We start from the raw sequence: 18,930 nt of genomic DNA, 5'->3' as shown, positions 1-18,930 counted from the left end.
TCCTTATGTCCCTGGTCTTTATTTTTAGCTCTTGAACACAGATGCTCCTTTTCCTACGTATTCCCTCTTCTGTATTCTTGGAAAACGCTGAAAAACTGACCGAGGCACACAGCCCAATGACTACAACACTCGCCAGTAACCCAAGTTACATCTGTCGTCTGACCACAAGACACTTGCATTCCTGTTCACGATTCCACCTCAAAGACAGGGAAGAAGGATGGGAGGGGTCCCGTGGCTCATTACTTCTGCTCCCACTGCAAAGGGCGCTGTCGGCTGCAAATATGAAAACCTGCTCCTCTGTCTTCCGTTTTACTTCAGGCGGTGGCGTTCTGACCACAGGCTGCTTCTAGGGCATGAATAATTCATACCATGGCTAACTGGAAATTGTAGCGTACTCTTCAATGTGGATACGCAAATAACAGGGCTCTGGGCCAGCAGAAAGGTTCACTGTGTATTCATCTGGGGGGACGATAAGCTTCTGTCTGGGGACTGTTTGGCTTCTTTAGGGACTCACGGATCAGTGACTCACTGAGATTTGGAGAGGGCGAGTCTTGAATATGTAGCAAATCCATCATAGCACCCATAGCCAAGATCAGCTTCTGGAAACAGCCTTTCATCATGGGGAGTAGCCGAGTTCATCAGACGAGTAAGTTTCCAAACATATAAACATTAACCACAGTATCTGCTGCATATGGCAGACAAACACTTGCCCATAAACAGACTTAAGTCTCTCAAGAAATAACCCCCAGTTCTGCTCTGTGGCCAGCTTGTCAGTGATGGACGGTCGTTAACTATGTGGCAGATTGCATTCCTCGCTCTGTGCCAGGGAATCCTGGTGCCAACTCTCACTGAGAGCACCTTCAGAATCTGGAGGTCTCACTACAGAGCAGCTCCCCAAAATTCCAGCCCAAACCAGGTATGGAGTGTGGTAGGCTGTGACACCCTTTTAAAAGTGGATTTCCTACCACTGGAAGGATTAAACCAGGCTTCACTTTTCCCTGTTCTTGCTTGCTCCTCTTTCTGCTCATAACCTTGGAGCAATACTACTGTTTAAGAAAGCCACCTCAAGGGCAGCTGGTGCGTCACTGAAGACTGAACTTGACATAACACAAAAACTGAGGTAAATGGGCAAGAGAGGTAGACGGTGACAGTCCTAAAAATGAAAACTGAAGAACGGAGCTTCATTCCCCTCCCAAGAGTCATCGCTGGGGTTACAGCTTGTTTAGAAGCTAATTATTTGATTTTATAATTACTTTTGTGGGTTGCAAAATAATTACCGTGGAGGCAAGTCTCCATGTGCCAAAATAGCAGAGGCGATTGTTCTCAAGTTCACACCGAAACAATAACAGCGTCAAGACAGCATGCTGTTAGGTGGGGATTAGAAATACATCCCCTTTGTCACATGCGCTTGCCTGAAGCCCACATAAAGGTCACGGTGGGGGTGGGGAGCGCAAAGATACTCCACAAACCCAATTCGGATGAGTTGTTTCTTTTTAGGTTGATTTTCATTTTAAACCTGTCCCTCTGCCTACACCAGGACATCACGGAGCCTTTGAAAAAGCGTAACACTGCAGTTCTGGTGAATGATATAGACAAGTGATTGAGTCCCTTTCAATCCTAAGATTAGACGTGTTGTTAAGATGGTCAATAGCAGTACTTCCTAATTACAGGAAGGGTGATGTATCAGGCGTCGGCAACATTCTTCTGATAAAGGCCAGAGCAAATATTTCAGGGTCTGCAGATCTCTGCTGCAGCTCCTCAACCCAGCAGCTGTGCGACAAAAGCCATGCACAATCACGCATGGATGAGCTCCAACAAAATTTTATTTATGGACACTGACATCTGAATTTAGTGTAAGTGTCTTACATCATGGAATAGTCTTTTTCTTCTGATTTCTGTCAGTTGTTGTAATTGTAAAGAAAAAAAAAACAAAACACTTCCTTCTCTGCTGTGAAAACAGAGGGCTCACAGACCACAGTTTACTAATCCCTGATGTAGTTGGGTTTCAGACAACTCAGCATCTTCAGGGAGGAGAAATAATGATCTCACAGGTGGAAGAAACCCAGGTCAGAGGTGACTCAAGAGCAGGTAGAGCACAGATATAATTATCTCTCTTAATAATCCTCCAGAGCGACTATCATCCAAAACACACATAACTTCCTCTTTTGCTTTTCAATGAATTGTTTGTTTTCCATGTTTTTTTTCTTCCTGAATTTTCCAGAAGCAATCACTTTCACATTTCATTAATCACTTTAAGAAGTGAAACTTCACTGGCTAGAACAGTAGCCTCGTGTGTGTGTGTGTGTGTGTGTGTGTGTGTGTGTGTGTGTGTGTTTCTGTTAGTCACTCAGTTATGCCTGACTCTTCGACCATATGGACTGTGGCCCACCAGGCTCCTCTGTCCATGGGATTTCCCAAGCAAGAATACTGGAGTGGGTTGCTATTCCCTTCTGCAGGGGATCTTCCCAACCCAGGGACTGAACCCGCATCTCCTCCATCGGTAGGTGGGTTCTTTACCACTGAGCCACCAGGGAAGCCCAGTCTCCTCTTAGAAGTTCACATCTCAGAAGGAGCCAACCAAGGCTGCAGAGATGGAAGCAGAGGGCTAGCCCAGGTACAGCAGCATCAGCAGGTGACGTGGAGGAAGACATGACCACTGCTGCTGTTTCCTCTTCCCTAAGATGGGCACAACAGGATTTCCAACCCTAAAATGTTCCCATGATTATAAGAAAATAACATGCGCAAACTTTAAAGTGTAAGATAATGTATGTAAGTGTCTAGGTTTTCTCAACTCACTGGCTTTAGCTGACTGAATCAACACTCTTCTTGACCACCGAATCTCACTTCCTCTCTTAGTAATCCTCCAGAGTGACTATAATCCAAAACACAGATAACAGCAACCATTGGAAAGATGTAGTGGAATAGGACTTTATCTTCACTGCTGTCAGAATGTACAAGGGTGCAGTCACTTTGAAAAAGAAACGGGCAGTTCCTCAAATGGCTAAATAAGGTGTTAACATATGATCCAGCAATTCTAGTCTCAGGCATATACTCAGAAGAAACGAAAACAGACGTCCACACCAAAACGTGTGTGTGATGTTCGAAGCAGAAGTATTGATCACAGCCAAAAAATGGAGAGAACACAAATCACCATCCACGGACTGGTGAATAAGCAAAACGTGTCATATCCATATAATAATTCGGTGATAAAAAGAAATGAAGTGCTTATGCATGTTCCAGCATGGATGAACATGAAAATGTTATGCTACGTGAAAGAAGTCAGTCAAAGAACTACATATTGCCTGATTCCATTCATATGAAATGTCCAGAATAGGGAAAGCTATAGAAACAAAAATAGGTTAGTAGTTGCCTAAGGCTAGGGGAGACAAAATGACTGGAGAGATTCACTGAGGGGAGCAGGCTTTCTCTTGGCGGTAATGAAGATGTCTCAACACTGCCTGTGGTGACCGAGAACCACCTTGTGAATCTGCTGCTGCTGCTGAGTCGCTCCAGTCGTGCCCGACTCTGTGCGACCCCACAGACGGCAGCCCACCAGGCTCCCCCGTCCCTGAGACTCTCCAGGCAAGAACACTGGAGTGGGTTGCCATTTCCTTCTCCAATGCATGAAAGTGAAAAGTGAAAGTGAAGTCGCTCAGTCGTGTCCGACTCCCAGCGACCCCAAGGACTGCAGCCCACCAGGCTCCTCCGCCTGTGGGATTTTCCAGGCAAGAGTACTGGAGTGGGTTGCCATTGCCTTTTCCAAAAAGCCATCAAATTGTACACTTTAAATGGGTGAACTTTATGGTGTGTGAATCATATCTCAATAAAGTAACTAATACTCCAATGACCTTTTTCACAGAAATGAAAAAAAAAAAAATCCTGAAACATGTATGGGACCACAAAAGACCCCAAATAGCCAAAGCAATCTTGAGAAAGAGGAGCAGAATTGAAGGGACACTTCCTGATTTAAAGTGTATTTCAAAGCTATGGTAATCAGAACAGTACAGTACTGTCACAAAACAGACACAGATCAGTGGGACAGAACAGACAGCCAAGAAATAAATGCATGCATATTTGGTCAGTTAGCTCACGACAAAGGAGCCAAGAGTATACGAGGAGGAAAGGGCAGTCTCTTCAATAAGTGGAAAACCGAACAGCTACATGCAAAAGAATGAAACTGAATCCCTGTTTTACGACCTACACAAAAATGAAATCTTCATGCCCCCTCTCTGCCATGTCTTAAAACTCTAAACACCTATTCATGCCCAAAAACATTCTTACCATTAATATCAACTACAGAAATGAATGTTGGGGACTAGCAAATAGGTTCTGAACCTTGCCCTCTCAATAAAGTCATATGTATATATTTTATCTATTGATCTTTTTAAAATCTCCTTTAGATATATGGGTATATTTTAAGCTATGCTGCTGCTGCTAAGTCGCTTCAGTTGTGTCCGACTCTGTGCGACCTCAGAGACGGCAGCCCACCAGGCTCCCCCGTCCCTGGGATTCTCCAGGCAAGGACACTGGAGTGGGTTGCCATTTCCTTCTACAATGCGTGAAAGTGAAAAGTGAAAGGGAAGCCGCTCAGTCGGTCCGACTCTTAGCGACCCCATGGACTGCAGCCAACCAGGCTCCTCCGCCCATGGGATTTTCCAGGCAAGAGTACTAGAGTGGGGTGCCATTGCCTTCTCCAATTTTAAGCTATAGATTTTTACAAATATTTTAAAAATATCTTCTAAGCTGAGTGAATATTTATAGCTGTCCGTGAGTCAGAAAGATATTAGAGCAGGAGAAATTAGCAAAACTACTTACAAGTTCAAAGTCATGCTGAAACGAAGGCAAACTGAATTGCTGGTACTTGAAACGTTTACGGGGCCTTTGTATGCATATACCAGAATAGCAGAGTCTTGGTCTTTTGACACATGCTGCTCAAGGTCCTGAAATGGCCATTCTTGGTTATGAGCGTCGGACCCAGGTCCCTTCTCGACCAGTCCCTGCTTAACCTCTGCCAGCAACACCCTCATAAAACGTATACAAATTTGCTTCAGTATAATGCAGGACTGGGGGAATACATGAGGAATCTATACAGATCATTATTCTCTTCTGTCCACACTTGTATGTGTGCAGTTTTTCATAATCGTTTTTAAAAAGGTAACTCCATCATGCTACCTCTGCTTAAAAATCCCTGTACTACCTTCGGTGTTGCTGACCTAAAACAAAGACTGCTGGTAACTTCTCCAGCAAAAAGATGGATTCAGTCAGGATCAGCAGAGAAATTCAACTGGAAGTCTACAACCCGTCAAAGTCCCAGAAAGGGGGCCACTTTTACAAAAGGGAAAAGGAAGTTGGGAGGACTTAGCCAACAAAGAGTCCATGGCTTTTCACTGGCTGAATCCCCGCCAGGAAAGAGTCTGTCTTCTCCCTGTTGGGCTCTGCAATCCTCCCAGGGTGTGACAACGCCCCAGTTTGGTCTCCCAACTCTATTTCATTGAGACTTCTGTTTATTAATAAATATTTTTACAGTGCTCCCTGGATGAAATCTGAACTCCTTCGTAAATTGTACGAAGATTTTCCGGCTTTCTCTCTTGCCCAAGTCAGGCCTGACACCCTCTACTTTCTGCCTCCAAAACAACACCTGCCCTTCACATACACTTTTAAAAACTTCTTTGCATCTGTCTGTCTACCTATTGGAGAAGGCAATGGCACCCCACTCCAGTACTCTTGCCTGGAAAATCCCACGGACGGAGGAGCCTGGTAGGCTGCAGTCCATGGGGTTGCTAAGAGTCGGACACGACTGAGCGACTTCACTTTCACTTTCCACTTTCATGCATTGGAGAAGGAAATGGCAGCCCACTCCAGTGTTCTTGCCTGGAGAATCGCAGGGACGGGGGAGCCTGGTGGGCTTCCATCTATGGGGTCACACAGAGTCGGACACGACTGAAGTGACTTAGCAGCAGCAGTCTACCTATCTCCCTGTGCTACATTATAAGGTCTTTGACCACAAAGACCATACTGTCTCACTGACTTTTATATTCCCAATGCTTAACCTGGCACATAAAAATGCTGCACAAATATATCACTGGGAAAAAATGAACTGCCCCAACATATGTTTCTGGACTACTGCATGTCATTTCTGCCACATTCCACTAATTCTACCTGTTGAACCTCTCCCTGTTTCTGAGTTAAGTTATGCATGCATGTGTGCTAAGTCACGTCAGTCGTGTCCAACCCTATGGACTGTATGTAGCCTGGCAGGCTCCTCTGTCCATGGGATTCTCCAGGCAAGAGTACTGGAGTGGATTGTGCTCTTCTGTAGTTTAAATCATTTGCACATTGTTTTCCTCACCGACATGCCCTTCCTTCTTTACCTGAGAAAACGCCTCCATTAGGTTCTTGTCCAAATATCACCTCCTCCAGGAAGCCCGCCTGCCTTACTTACACAGTTAATGGCTTCCTCCAACTTAGCCGTTTATTTTCCTGTTGCAATATTTGGTTATTGTACCTATTGGTATCTGAAAGGGTCTATCACTTCAACACACATATGCTGCTAATTTCATAACAAATGTTTAAGAGAATCAATCAGTAGTTCAGTTGGAGGAATTCAGTCCACCCTCTGTATCACAGATGTAAAACCCACAGGTGTGGAAAGCAGATTGCATTTTTTGCCCTAGGCCATTTTATACAAGGTACTTGAGCATCCCTGGATTGTGGTACCCATGGAGGGTACCTGAAACCAATCCCCTGCAGATACTGAAGGATGACTGTATATGATACTTTTAACAGGATTTTAACAGCCCACCTTTGTTAGAATTTCCCTGCTTTGTACACCCCTTCCTAACACCCCACTAAGTCCTTTTTCACTTCTCTTCACTACTGTCTCAGCACGTGCCTTTCTTTTCAAGATTCCAGCCTTTATATAACCTGCCCAAGTAAGAGGCTTTTCCAGGCCCTCCCGACTTTAAGGAGGCAGATTCCCATCTCTACCCCTTGCTTCAGGCCATCCCATAGCTCTCCCTTTGCCTCTGAGCGTCCTTCCATCCCATGTCAATAGAATTCTGCAATAACTACTTCATCCCGCTGTTCACGTTTCCTCTTCAAGATCTCACCTTGCCTATTTTTTTTTGATTACTCTACTGACCAAAAAGTGCTCAGTCATTGTAAATTTAGACATAGGCATGAGCCCTTTCATCTAGAACGAGCGGGTCATGATTGTTAAAACTCTAAAACCACCACAGCAGAATAATTTTGAAGTGCACAACGCTGAAGGGGGCTCTTCTCCAATCTCACTTTTCCTTGCTTTTATTAGAAAGATACGTTTTCACTGTTAAATACAGAGTAGAAATGATGCTTTCATCTTGGACCCAATCCAGGGATGTTTAATTACAGAAGAGACCAAGGAATGCACAATAGCAGGAGGAAAAATACAAGACAAAATTGAACTTGGCGGTAACAATACAGATGATAGTAATCACAGCTAATATTTTTCCAGCACCTTCTCTCGCCAGGCACCATGCTAAATGCTTCATACCAATTATCTCATTTAATCCTCACAACTCCATGCAGTAGATAGTATCATGGCATCCTAAAGTCACCCAGCTAGCAAGGGGAGGAGCCATTATTTGAAAACAGGCAATGAGGTTCCACGAGTCAGCTCTGGACCACTATTAGAAATTTCTTGCTTCATCAAGGGACAGGTACTGTTAGCAACCCCAACACCAAATGGTTGGATCTCAGGGGATTGCTCACCTCATCTTTATGCACCTCAGTTTCCTCATCTGCAAAAGGAAGGATTTGACCCACAGAAACTAGTAAAGCACTGCTTTCCAAAAGGCTGTCTTACGGAATGAAACTTACAGAGTAACTCAGAAGTATTAGGACAAATTGTTTTTGTTCTAAAAGTTCACACTAGAAGCTATTAGAAGACATGTTAAATATTTCTAATCCCCAAAATAAAGTTTGGAAATTCATCTAGTAAGTGACTGGATTAGTGATTTTATGTACAAATATTTGAAGAATGGAAATCATATTTAGTGAAGTGAAAACAACCTTGAAATATTGATCCATCACATGCAAAAGGCACGGAGTAGCAGTTACAATCAATGTCTTGTTTCCGAATCTACTATTTATCATTTGATTGCTTTGTAAATAGGCCACTATAAGACAGAAGTTTCAAAATATTTTTAAAAACTCTTCAAAATGTTTTATTTCTATTGAAATTATATCTTAATACACAATTATTAATGGCATAATTCTATAATTCCTCACTAACAAACTCAAAAGGAATTCAAAGGAGAAAAGAAAACATGTATGAAATTATATAGTATAGATCCTAGATTTCCCCCCAGAGTGTTTACCTATTTGTAAAATCAAATTCTCCTACTGACTTCCAATAAAAGTTCAGTGATAAGGTAGCTATGTCTCTTGGAGCTTTACAAAATACAAAACTTATAATATACTCATCTAAAAACTTCTCCCCCTCTATTCCTACTAATGGCAGCCTAAGTAGGAAAAGCAGGTAAAATTAAATATGCTAGGGAACTATACAATTCCTTTCAGCTCAGTATCTTAATAAACCTGGCTTATCGGGACTGTACATGTATATAACACAGGCACACACACATCACGGTACTTAATTTCCTACATTCGGTATAGGTGCCATTAAAAAAATAATCAACTTGAAGGCACAGTGGGAAGCACTCCAGTTTCAAAGACAGACAAGAAATTTGAATTTTTTCCTACCATTCACCCACTTTTGGCCTTTACACCAAAGTACTATGGTAGCTTGTTTCCACATCTGAAAAATGGCTTCAGTATTGAACCAAAACAGCAAGAATGAAAGAAACACAAAATACCTTGGGCCATTAAAGGTGAACTACATTCTACAATTTTTAAAGTCATTTTCTATTTAATAATAAAGTCAGCCAAACATCTTTAGTTCTAGTCAGTGGATACCAGGAGCTTAAAAAAAAAAAAAAAAGACAAACTCTTTTAAGTAAAAGGGCAAGTGCTGAAATGCAATTTCACTTTTTATATATGTTCACTGAGCCAGGGATCTTTTTTTCTTTTAAAGTTTATTCTCTATCAGCCAAATAGTTTTATAGATTGTCTTTAGACTGAGTTATAAAAATGTTTAAATATATCTTATATATGAGGAAGTTAAGATTGAGCCTCAGTAGGCAATATCTCTATAAAATTCTCCCTGTGTAAAATTTCAGGTAAGGACTTTCCACTTGGACCAGAACTTTCCTTGGTGGCTACTAAATGACCTCCGTGGCGCTGGAGGAGAAACCAAACACATATAGAGTGCTGGCCACAACACAGGCACACTCCACCATAAGAAATGTCCTCCTCTGTCAAGTCCTACCAAATCTGCTGGCCTCACTACAGTCTTTACTACACACTTCCGTTAAAATAGCTGGCTCTTCCTGGCATACACAAATAGATGACTCAAACTGAGAAACAGCTGCTGGAGAACTTCACTCGCAGAACCTCCACTCATGACGACGGATGATTCAAGGTCAGTCTCAGCAGAAAGTGAAATGTATCTGAACTTCTTTCCTTCACGGTGGGCAGCGCTGCTTTGGGTTCTGGCACTTAAAGGAGAAGGGTGAGGCTCCTGACCTCATTTTCTCAGTGACTAAAGAAGCACACCACACACACTGGAAGGCAGGATTAGCCGGGGGAGAACTTGGCAGAAATTAAGCACCCACACATGAGGCTCCCCCTGCACAAGAATCCTTCAAAATGAAAGGCTTTAGTCCCATCAGGTGACGTGTGAACATCCACAAAGACAGCTCCGTAACACATTCTGGAGCATTTGAGGTTGTGGAGATGACGCATATTGTAAGCAGAAGCATCGTGTTCATAATTACACACATGAACCCATATCCTTGAGTGTGGGTACAGACCTTTCCTTACTGCAGTAACATTCAGAGATCCCAATTGAAATCAATTCCCCAAGGTTGTGGAAGTAGCCCATTTGGGAAGCAATTCCGTCAACAGAATGACTCATTTAATAAATATTTTAGCCTGCATCTCATGCTCTATTATAGTAGACAGTAAAAGACCGGCTTTAGATCATCTCACTAATCCATTTATATATCCCATAGGTGTCATCAGCTTATAGAGTAACCAAAGGACCAAACACATGTCAGTGTGTGGATATCCTCCCGCAGACCTACCAGGAGTGCTGCCTCCTGTGCTGTGTGCCCGCCTTTCTCCAGCATGGTTTTCCTCCTGGATGCCTACTGCCATCCGGCACAGCCTCTCTTGCAGTTTCATCAAAGAAAAGTATAATTATGTTAGCAGGACTCGTAATTTTGAAAAGACGTTAGCCAAGCCAGTCACTTCATTACGCTGCACTTCAGAGGCCAGCAAGAAACCAGAGAAGGCCCTAAGTAATGAGTGTTCTTACAAAGGGAACAAGCGAACCCCGCTTGGGGTTGGTAGCAGAAATCTGCCTGCCCAAGCAGGTGTGTGCAGCACCAGGCGATGAGCTTCAGCCTGGCCAATAGCTAATGTTTTCCCTGCAAAACCCCGCTGCCTGAAACTTTTTCCAGACCCTCTGGAGTCAGCTCTGTGAGCTGCTTCCAACTGCCTGGGAGATGCTGGACCGTTACACAGGCGCGCCCACAACTGCAGAGCTTTCTGCCCGTGCAGGGCTGTCCCTCCTGCTTGGCTCCTTCTGCCCAGAGTCGCTGAGGCCCGGTACCCTTTCACCGCCCCGCTCGGATCGGTTTGGGGGCCGCTCTTTAGCTCGAACAGGCTCACCTGGAGGAAGCCGCTGCCGTCTCTTCCCCACCTCCCACATTTGGCCACTAGGCATCATTCCAGGAGGGACCACCAGCGGCACTCCAAAAACCACGGCCATGTTTTACTCCGAACGGACATCATTCCACAACTCCACAAGTCTCCAGGGCGCAGGGCGCTGGGGCCGAGGCCAAAGCACCTCTCCAGAGTCAACCCACCCGACGCCCACATCTGTAACGCTGCCCAGCAGAGCTCACATCCTATCATCACGCAAGGGTGAGAGAACCCTAAGAAGCCCAGAAAGCAGGGAGAGCAGGTGGAATCGTCTCTTGAAAGCTAATAATGTTGCCCCTGATGAACCCCCTAAAGCCCCACCTTCCCCCAGAGTTGCCCCTTTAACGGTTTCAAACCCCTTGTTTGGGGGGAGCGTTTCCATCAATGGTCTAAGCACGGATGCGGTCCGGATTTGGCTCTGGGCAGCGCTCCGCAAAGTGCCGGCTGGGCGGGCGTCACGCCCGGTTAGAAGGCGGATGTCCCCGCAGTTCTCCGGGTAGAGCCGCCCGCGGCGCCCCCAAACTGGGACCGGCAGGGCCGTCTCCTCTCCTCCCGCGTTCGCCGCCGCCCCGACGCGCCCCGACACTCACCGTCCCGGGCGTCCTCCCCACGACTGCAGTTGCTGCAAATGTGTTTGATCTCCTTGCCCAGTTGACAATGGATCACAAAGGACACGTTGTTGTTGTTGTTGGGGGCGGGCTCCTTCAGGGGCTTCATCCTCAGCAAATAAAAAGCTTTCCTTTTGGGTCTCTGGGCGTTCGCGCCTGGCACCGCGCCCTCCCTGCAGCGCGGCGAGCGGAGCGCAAACCTCCCCGGCTCCGCGGCGCGCGTGGGCTCCGCCATCCGGTCCCCGGGCGCCCCGGGCCGGGCGCCGCTCCGGCCCCCGCGCGCTGCCCTTCGCGCCCCGCCGCCTGGCCAGCATGCCCCCGCCACGCCCCGCAACCCGCGTCTCGACAGCCGCTCAACCGCGGCAGGGCGGATCAGAAGAAGGCGCCGAGGGGGTCTTGACCTTGCCGACCTCCCCGCCCGAGCCAATCGGGATCCCGAGGCCGAAGGAGGGTTTCCGGAAAGCACTCCCCCGTCCCACCTGGGATGCTGCGCCCCCGCCTCCCTCGGGGCCTCACGCGCTCATCCTCGCCGGGCAGCCCCACCCCTCCGCGCGTCTCAGCACCAGCCTCTGGAGCCTGCCGGGTTTTGCAGCTACCTTCACTCTCTCGAACTGCAGGGCAGAACGCCAACCTCCCCCGCCCCCCGTTTCCTCCAGCCTCTTGCTGCCTATTGAAAGCAAGATGGGCCACACCGAAGACCGCTGTGTTGGGAGCCCTCGAGGTGCACGCACCTCTCTGGGGCCAGAACACGTTACCATTCTCGGGCGGATCCGCCCCCACCAAGCCCTTGACTTTTCACTGGAGTCGACAACCTGTTACAACGAATTGATGTTTCCTCGTTCGATAGAAATTCCCCGACCTGAAGAAGGCCTTACACCCATGTCATCAAAACTTAAAGAGCGAAAAGGAACAGGAAAGGTTGCTTTTATCAATCCTCAGAAACAACAACTTGCAACTTTGGGGACAAGGGCTAATTTGGGTGAAGATTCTCCAGCTGAGTTAACACAGTTAATAAGGCTCAGCAAGGCAAATGACATCAACTTGAGATCTCTAAAGAAAAGAACAGTATCTTCAAGAAGGCAAATCCATGGCTCAAGAATAGTAACAGCTACAAGTTTATCCAGCCTTTGTTTGATCTACCTGTTTGTTGTTGCTGTTTTTTAAATGACATTATATGGATACCATAATCCTGACTCCAGGTATCATGAATCCTACCTCACCTTTTACAGAGCTAACGCTAAGAGAAGCCTCACAGCACAGTCACCTTGTGTGTTTATTTTAAAAAGAGCCTTTTGACCCCCAGCGGAGAGATCCTGGTTTAGTAGCTCAGTGAAAGGACCGGGAATCTGAACTTTTAACAAGCTCCCAGGTGATCTCGATACAAAGCCTAAGTGGGCAAATGTTTTTACAGCCAGGTGTGTCTGACTCCAAGCTTGTTTTTCCCTCCACGCCCCATTCCCTGTGAGCCCTTGTCCTCTTTTCTGGCCAGTGAAAACAGTATCAGCTAAAGGATTCGTTACCACCACCCATTGTTTCCAAGAACTTCTCCAAAGCGAATTTCATAATACCCTGTGTCTTGCGTGCATGCTCAGTCACTTCGGTCGTGTCCGACTCTTGGCGACCCTATGGACTGTAACTCACCAGGCTCCTCTGTCCATGGGATTCTCCCGGCAAGAATACTGGAGTGGGCTGCCATGCCCTCCTCCAAGGGATCTTCCCCAACCCAGGCAGGAATCAAACCCATGTGCTTCCTGTGGCTCCTGAACTGCAGGTGGGTTCTTTACCACTGGGCCACTGGGGAAGTCCTGCCCTGTTGTCTTACACCACCGCAAAAGACAGGTCACTGGGCAAATTCTCGACACATACAGCTCACCTCATGGGGAATAGGGTCCACCACCCACTGGGGATATTAAATTATTGTGTTATAAATATGCTTCTGATCACACCAGCTCTCCCACTCATTTATACTACTTCTCACATGCAAAGCGTTCTGTCCGAGTCAGCATATTCCGAGCCTCATTTGCATTCTGTACTTAGGAACACCAGGTGTCCAGCTGCCATGGTCTGCTCTAGAAGGAGATCTCAGGGAATCCTCAGTTGGAGTTCTGTTCTCTTTAATTATATCACAACCCAGGCTTCCCTAGTGCCCACTGAGGCTTTCAGGGACCCCTCCCTTCTCACCTGGATTACCAGTCAAGTCAGCTACAGGTAAATCCTAGTTTCTTTTCCTGTCATATTCACATCACGTGGTCCCTGGCTGACTAATAGCCTTATCTTGCTGCTGCTGCTAAGTCACTTCAGTCGTGTCCGACTCTGTGCGACCCCATAGACGGCAGCCCAACAGGCCCTGCCGTCCCTGGGATTCTCCAGGGAAGAATACTGGAGTGGGTTGCCATTTCCTTCTCCAATGCATGAAAGTGAAAAGTCAAAGTGAAGTCACTCAGTTGTGTCCAACTTTTAGCGACTTCATGAATTGCAGCCTACCAGGCTCCTCCGTCCATGGGATTTTCCAGGCAAGAGTACTGGAGTGGGGTGCCATTGCCTTCTCCGAGGTGGCCAAAGGCTTTTCAGGTGGCTCAAAGACTGAAGGCTGAAAGTGTTAGTCGCTCAGTCATGCCTGACTCTTTGCAACTCCATGGACTGTAGCCTACCAGGCTCCTCTGTCCATGGGATTTTCCAGGCAAAGACACTGGAGTGGGTTGCCATTTTCTTCTCCAGGGGATCTTCCCAACCCAAGGATTGAACCCAGGTCTCCTGCACTGCAGGCAGATTCTTTACCAACTGAGCTCCAAGGGAAGCCCTTCCCAGGTGGCACTAGTGGCAAAAAACAAGAACAAAAAACCCACCTGCCAATGCAGGAGACATAAGAGACATGGGTTTTATCCCTGGGTTGGGAAGATCCCCTGGAGGAGAGCATGGCAATCCCCTCCAGTATTCTTGCCTGGAGAATCCCACAGACAGAGGAGCCTGGGCTACAGTACATGAGGCTGCAAAGAGTCGGACACGACTGACGTGACTAAATATGCACAGAGGTGGCCAAGGAGCCATTTGCTCTGCTGGAGGAGTGTATGAAGGAATTTATTGCATTGTGTTATGGGTCAATATTTGTTATTCCCTTTTTCAAATACTAGATCCCTCTCCCAAACTGTGTCACCTCTCTAAGTATCTTCTGAGCAAAAAACACAGCTTTTTAAAAAAATAAATTTTAAAAATTGCAAGCCTTTTCCACCTTACTCTCTGCCCACAGATCAGAATAACAGAACTGCACAAACTCTACATGGTCTTATTAAAACAGTGAAGCCCACAGCAAACTTTTATTTGCCCACTGAATATGAAACCAGACCCAAGAGCTCAAGTGTCTCTGTCTTAATTGACCAAGTTATCAATACATTGTAGTAGAGAGAATACCGACATGACCGCCAGCTTAGTCTCAGGGTGATGCCCTGCAGCTGTGGGGGCTGTTTATTCAGGTTTAGTGTGTAGAGGCCTAAGGGGAACCTCAGACAGCTATTCCCTTGTTCAGTGGTTCCTTTTCCTAAACAGTCTACCCTGAGTTTGAGCTTCTAACTGTGCTGGCCAATAATGGTATCAACTAGCTGCACATGGCTATTTACACGTAAATAAATGAAATGAGATTAATTTTGGTGCCTCGGTTGCACTAGCCACACTTCAAGTGCCCGACAGTCACGTGCGCACGGTGGCTACTGTATGAACAGTGGTAGAGCACTTTCATCTGTGCTGAAAGTTCCACCAGACCTTACTCTTCTCAGCAGTTCCCCGATGGCTCAGTGGGTGAAGAATCCGCCTGTAATGCAGGGGCGATGAAGGAAACGCGGGTTCGATTCCTGGGTAGGGAAGATCCCCTGGAGGAGGGCATGGCAACCCACTCGAGTATTCCTGCAGAGAATCCCATGGACAGAGGAGCCTGGTGAGCTACATACAGTCCATGGGGTCGCAAAGAGTTGGACAGGACTGAAGAGACTGAGCACGCACTCCTCTTAGAAGATATATGAATATTTGTGTCTCAGGCTGAATATGGAAGCTGAGACGCACAGTCATTTATTGTTAGAAGGTGGGTAGAGAGGGGACTAGGATGGAATACACCTCGGTGCTGGCTGGAAGAAGATGCTGAGTGTGATGTCTGCTGGCACCCCCTTTCCTCTGGCCCCTGGCAGACAGCAGAACAGGTGTGCACACCCATCTGGCACTTTTCTAGATCCTGCTCTGTGCCCTGATTGCCACATCCATGAAGCCGCCTTCTGACACCCATTACTCTAATATCCCTACAGCTCTCGATGCCAGGACACGTCTTATACAGAGTCTGTGTTTGCCTCATCCCATAAGATGAACCTGTGTTTCATTATGATCCTTGTAATTATGGCTCAGCTCTGTTGCTGCCTTTGATAATCATCTCCCTGCATTGTCAATGAGAGAAAATGATCATGCTACAGCATTCTTGGAAAAATAGATAGTATTGTGGGACTTTATTTTCTTACCCACTTTTAAGAGGAAGGAAAGAACCACTGAAGGGAAAGATAGTCCTGAGCATTTCTATCACTTACATCAGGGTATCTCAACACAGATCCAGTGCAGCTTGAGTGAGATGTTCACCTAGATGATCTAAATGGGAAAGAAGAAATGCAGCCTGTCATGCTGTACCCCAGAATCTGCATTTGAACAGGACTGCCAGGTGATTTGGGGGCACTTTAATGTTTGAGGAGCAGCAGCCTGGGAAGAGTATTAACTGCCTACCAGTAGAGAACACACTTTGGTTTTGAAGAGAGCACCAGACAGGACCCTTGACCTTGCAGGGCTTAGAAGAGAAAGAAAAGTGAAAGTGTCAGTCGCTCAGTCCTGTCCGACTCTATGCGATCCCATGGACTGTAGCCCACAAGGCTCCTCTGTCCATGGGATTCTCCAGGGAAGAATACTGGAGTGCATTGCCATTCCCTTCTCCAGGGATCTTCCTGACACCAGGGATCGAACCTGGATCTCCTGCATTGCAGGCAGATTCTTTACTGTCTGAGCCACCTGGGAAGCCCTAAGAGAAGAGAGGATGCTCTCAAAACACAGGCAGCTGAAAACACCTGTGTAAACTTGTAATTCGGAGTAGCCATAGAGAAATATGCATTTGCTATCTGAGTGGGAGCCGTGTGTAAAGGTAGTTCTGCAGTGATGAACGTGGCAGAGATGGGCCTGACGAGAGAGAATTTCCCTGGGAAAGTTGATCTGCAGCCACTGGGGGCAGAGAGGGGGTGGGAGAGGTTGTGGCAGTGAGGAGAAAACAAGCTCATAGGCTAGAAGGAGTTCACGGTCAGCATGGGGATGGTCATCAGGCTGGTGGGAGAGTTACACCCAGCAAGGCAGGGCCTGAGGACTGAGCTTTCCAGGAGACATCACCAGAATGATGATATGACGCAACTGCAGACATTGAAATTCCATGGCGTCACTTGGAGCTGAGATTTTGTTCCGCTTTCTGCTTGTCTGTGCTCCATCCTACTTTGAACACTTAACAGCTCTTAGGCTCAAAGGAAGTCTGAATCAAAGTTAAGGGTAGAAATTTGGAAATGCTCATATAGTGCTTTAACTCTTATAAAAAAGAGAATCAAAATACAAAACAGTAACGTTGATACAAGGCAAAGCAGCAGAATCATTCAGAGAGAGGTGTACTTAGAAAAATCAGATCAGATCAGATCAGTCATGTCCGACTCTTTCAGTACTACACATATTTGATGTAAGAAAAGATTAAAATTTTTTTCTTCCTCAATTTTTTTTCTTTGATTTAAACTCAACCTATTTGTTAAATTTTCTTCCTTTCTTGTTCCTATCGTCCCTATAGTGGGTTGAATGGTGGCCCCCAGAAGATATGTCCATGTCAAGTTCCTGGAACCTGTGAATTGATGTTATTTGGAAAAAAGGTTCTTTGCAGATGTCATTAAGTTAAGGATCTCAGGCTAAGGATATCTTTTTGAATTACCTGGGTGAATCCTAAGTCCAATGGTAAGTGTCCTTATAAAAGACACACAGAGGAGAGACAGAACTCTTTTCCCAAACAACAACAGGACAAATGTCTGTTGTATGCAACTAACTTTCTGACAATTTATTACAGCGGCCCTAGAAATCTAATGCACTCCCTAATTGTTCACTCACATGTAAGAAGAGCCTCTATTATTTTTCTCACAGAACAGCATCTATTTTTTCTAAGTTTGATCTAAATGTGTACTATGTTAAAGTCAGAATTGTAGGCTAATCTACAAAGTACACATTTAAGAACAGCATTAGAAATTACTTCCAAATGGTTCACCAACCCAGAATTGTGCGGCACTACTTCCGTGTTTGCGTGTGTGTTGTTTTTGCTCATGTGTTTTGTTTTCATTTTGGCAGATGCTGGAATGGAAGCATGAAATGGAATGTGTCATTTCAGAGAGGGATACAGCTTCCAGGCTTTCTTATATTTAGCATGAAGCATTTATATTCTGAGCAAGAAGACGTGATCAGAGCTTGCTGTGGGAGGCTGTGGAAATTCTTTAGGCAATTCAGTCATGTATCAGCAGAGCTCACATGCAGCTCTTGTGCGCTGGCACAGCTGTATGGATTGTTTATGGCTGGCATCTGTTCTAATAGGCCTTTCTGACTCTTGCAACTCTAGTTATTAAATATTTTGAATGTCATTCCTGCAGATAAAGGTTAGAAACCAGCTGTACAATTGGCAAGCCTTGATTCTCCTCGTAGAAAGGCTTTCTACCACATGTTTTCCTTCAAAATGTGTTTTAGAACCCATAGCAAAAGTTATTTTGCCCCAAGCTTTTATCTTATTATTTCTTAATCCAACCTGACAGGTTTTTGGTAGAAGAGCCAGGGAGTGGTCATTGGACAGTAGGTTTGAAGAAACAATTTCACAGCTGTTTTTAGAACTAACGTTCTTAAAAATATAGTTGAGACATCTGAATGATGTGAGCACTTTTTGGTGTGTTTTTTGTTTTAATTTTAGCTAAGAATTTGCTTTTTTCTTCCTCCTAAAACTTTGACTAGAAAGCAATTTTACTTTTAGGTTATGCTTACTAAGGGTTTGTTCTGTGCAAATTGTAAAAACACTTGGCAGATAACAATGTGATGGGAAGGGGTGATTGGAAGCAGTTACACAAAACAGGTAGAGAAAGAGGTGACTGAGGGAAACCATCTGAGCAAACTCCTATAGTTTCTTGATAGCACTTTTGTTCTGGAATGTTTCTTTTCCTGCGTTACCATGAATGGGAAGAGGACTGGAGTGCTCCAGTTCTTTTGCCCAAATAACAGAATCTTCTCCATAACAGGCCATGCTTTGTGGCCCGTGAATATAATTTTTGTGACTGTGATTAAAGACTGCAGGAAGTTTTCTGCAAAGTCTTGTCTATGTCAAGCATCTTTAAAATCTCTATTGCCAATGGTCAAGGAAGGCTCTTGGTATAAATTTCAAAATTTGGGATTGAATATTCCTGCTTATATCCATGGTAAAAGAGAGGATAGATTTGGTAGA

General features: G+C 45.6%; 1 protein-coding gene and 1 long non-coding RNA gene across 27 annotated transcripts in view; one reads left to right on the top strand and one right to left on the bottom strand.

Moving 5' to 3' along the window:
- Positions 1 to 18,930, bottom strand: part of PHACTR1 (phosphatase and actin regulator 1) — a 549,201-nt gene that overhangs the window by 224,690 nt on the left and 305,581 nt on the right. For 2 of the 25 annotated variants that reach the window (XM_055570614.1, XM_055570629.1), the window contains exon 1: positions 11,397 to 11,814. The exons of 10 other annotated variants lie outside the window; for them this stretch is intronic. In XM_055570614.1, the coding sequence (XP_055426589.1) occupies positions 11,397 to 11,649 (253 nt within the window). In that variant the 5' untranslated portion in view covers positions 11,650 to 11,814. 13 more of the 25 variants (XM_055570601.1, XM_055570610.1, XM_055570617.1 and 10 more) reach the window with 12 other exon arrangements.
- Positions 13,053 to 18,799, top strand: LOC129645432 (uncharacterized). 2 transcript variants are annotated; one of them, XR_008711319.1, is made up of 3 exons: positions 13,053 to 13,185; positions 17,254 to 17,414; positions 17,799 to 18,799. It is a non-coding gene; the product is annotated as an uncharacterized LOC129645432 (long non-coding RNA). The 2 variants fall into 2 exon arrangements; XR_008711320.1 differs by lacking the exon at positions 13,053 to 13,185 and adding an exon at positions 13,505 to 13,622.

This window comes from Bubalus kerabau, chromosome 3 (genome assembly GCF_029407905.1).
Source record: "Bubalus kerabau isolate K-KA32 ecotype Philippines breed swamp buffalo chromosome 3, PCC_UOA_SB_1v2, whole genome shotgun sequence".
NCBI lineage: Eukaryota > Metazoa > Chordata > Mammalia > Artiodactyla > Bovidae > Bubalus > Bubalus kerabau.
Note: the sequence above shows the minus strand (reverse complement) of the source record. Positions and strands in the feature narration are given on the sequence as shown.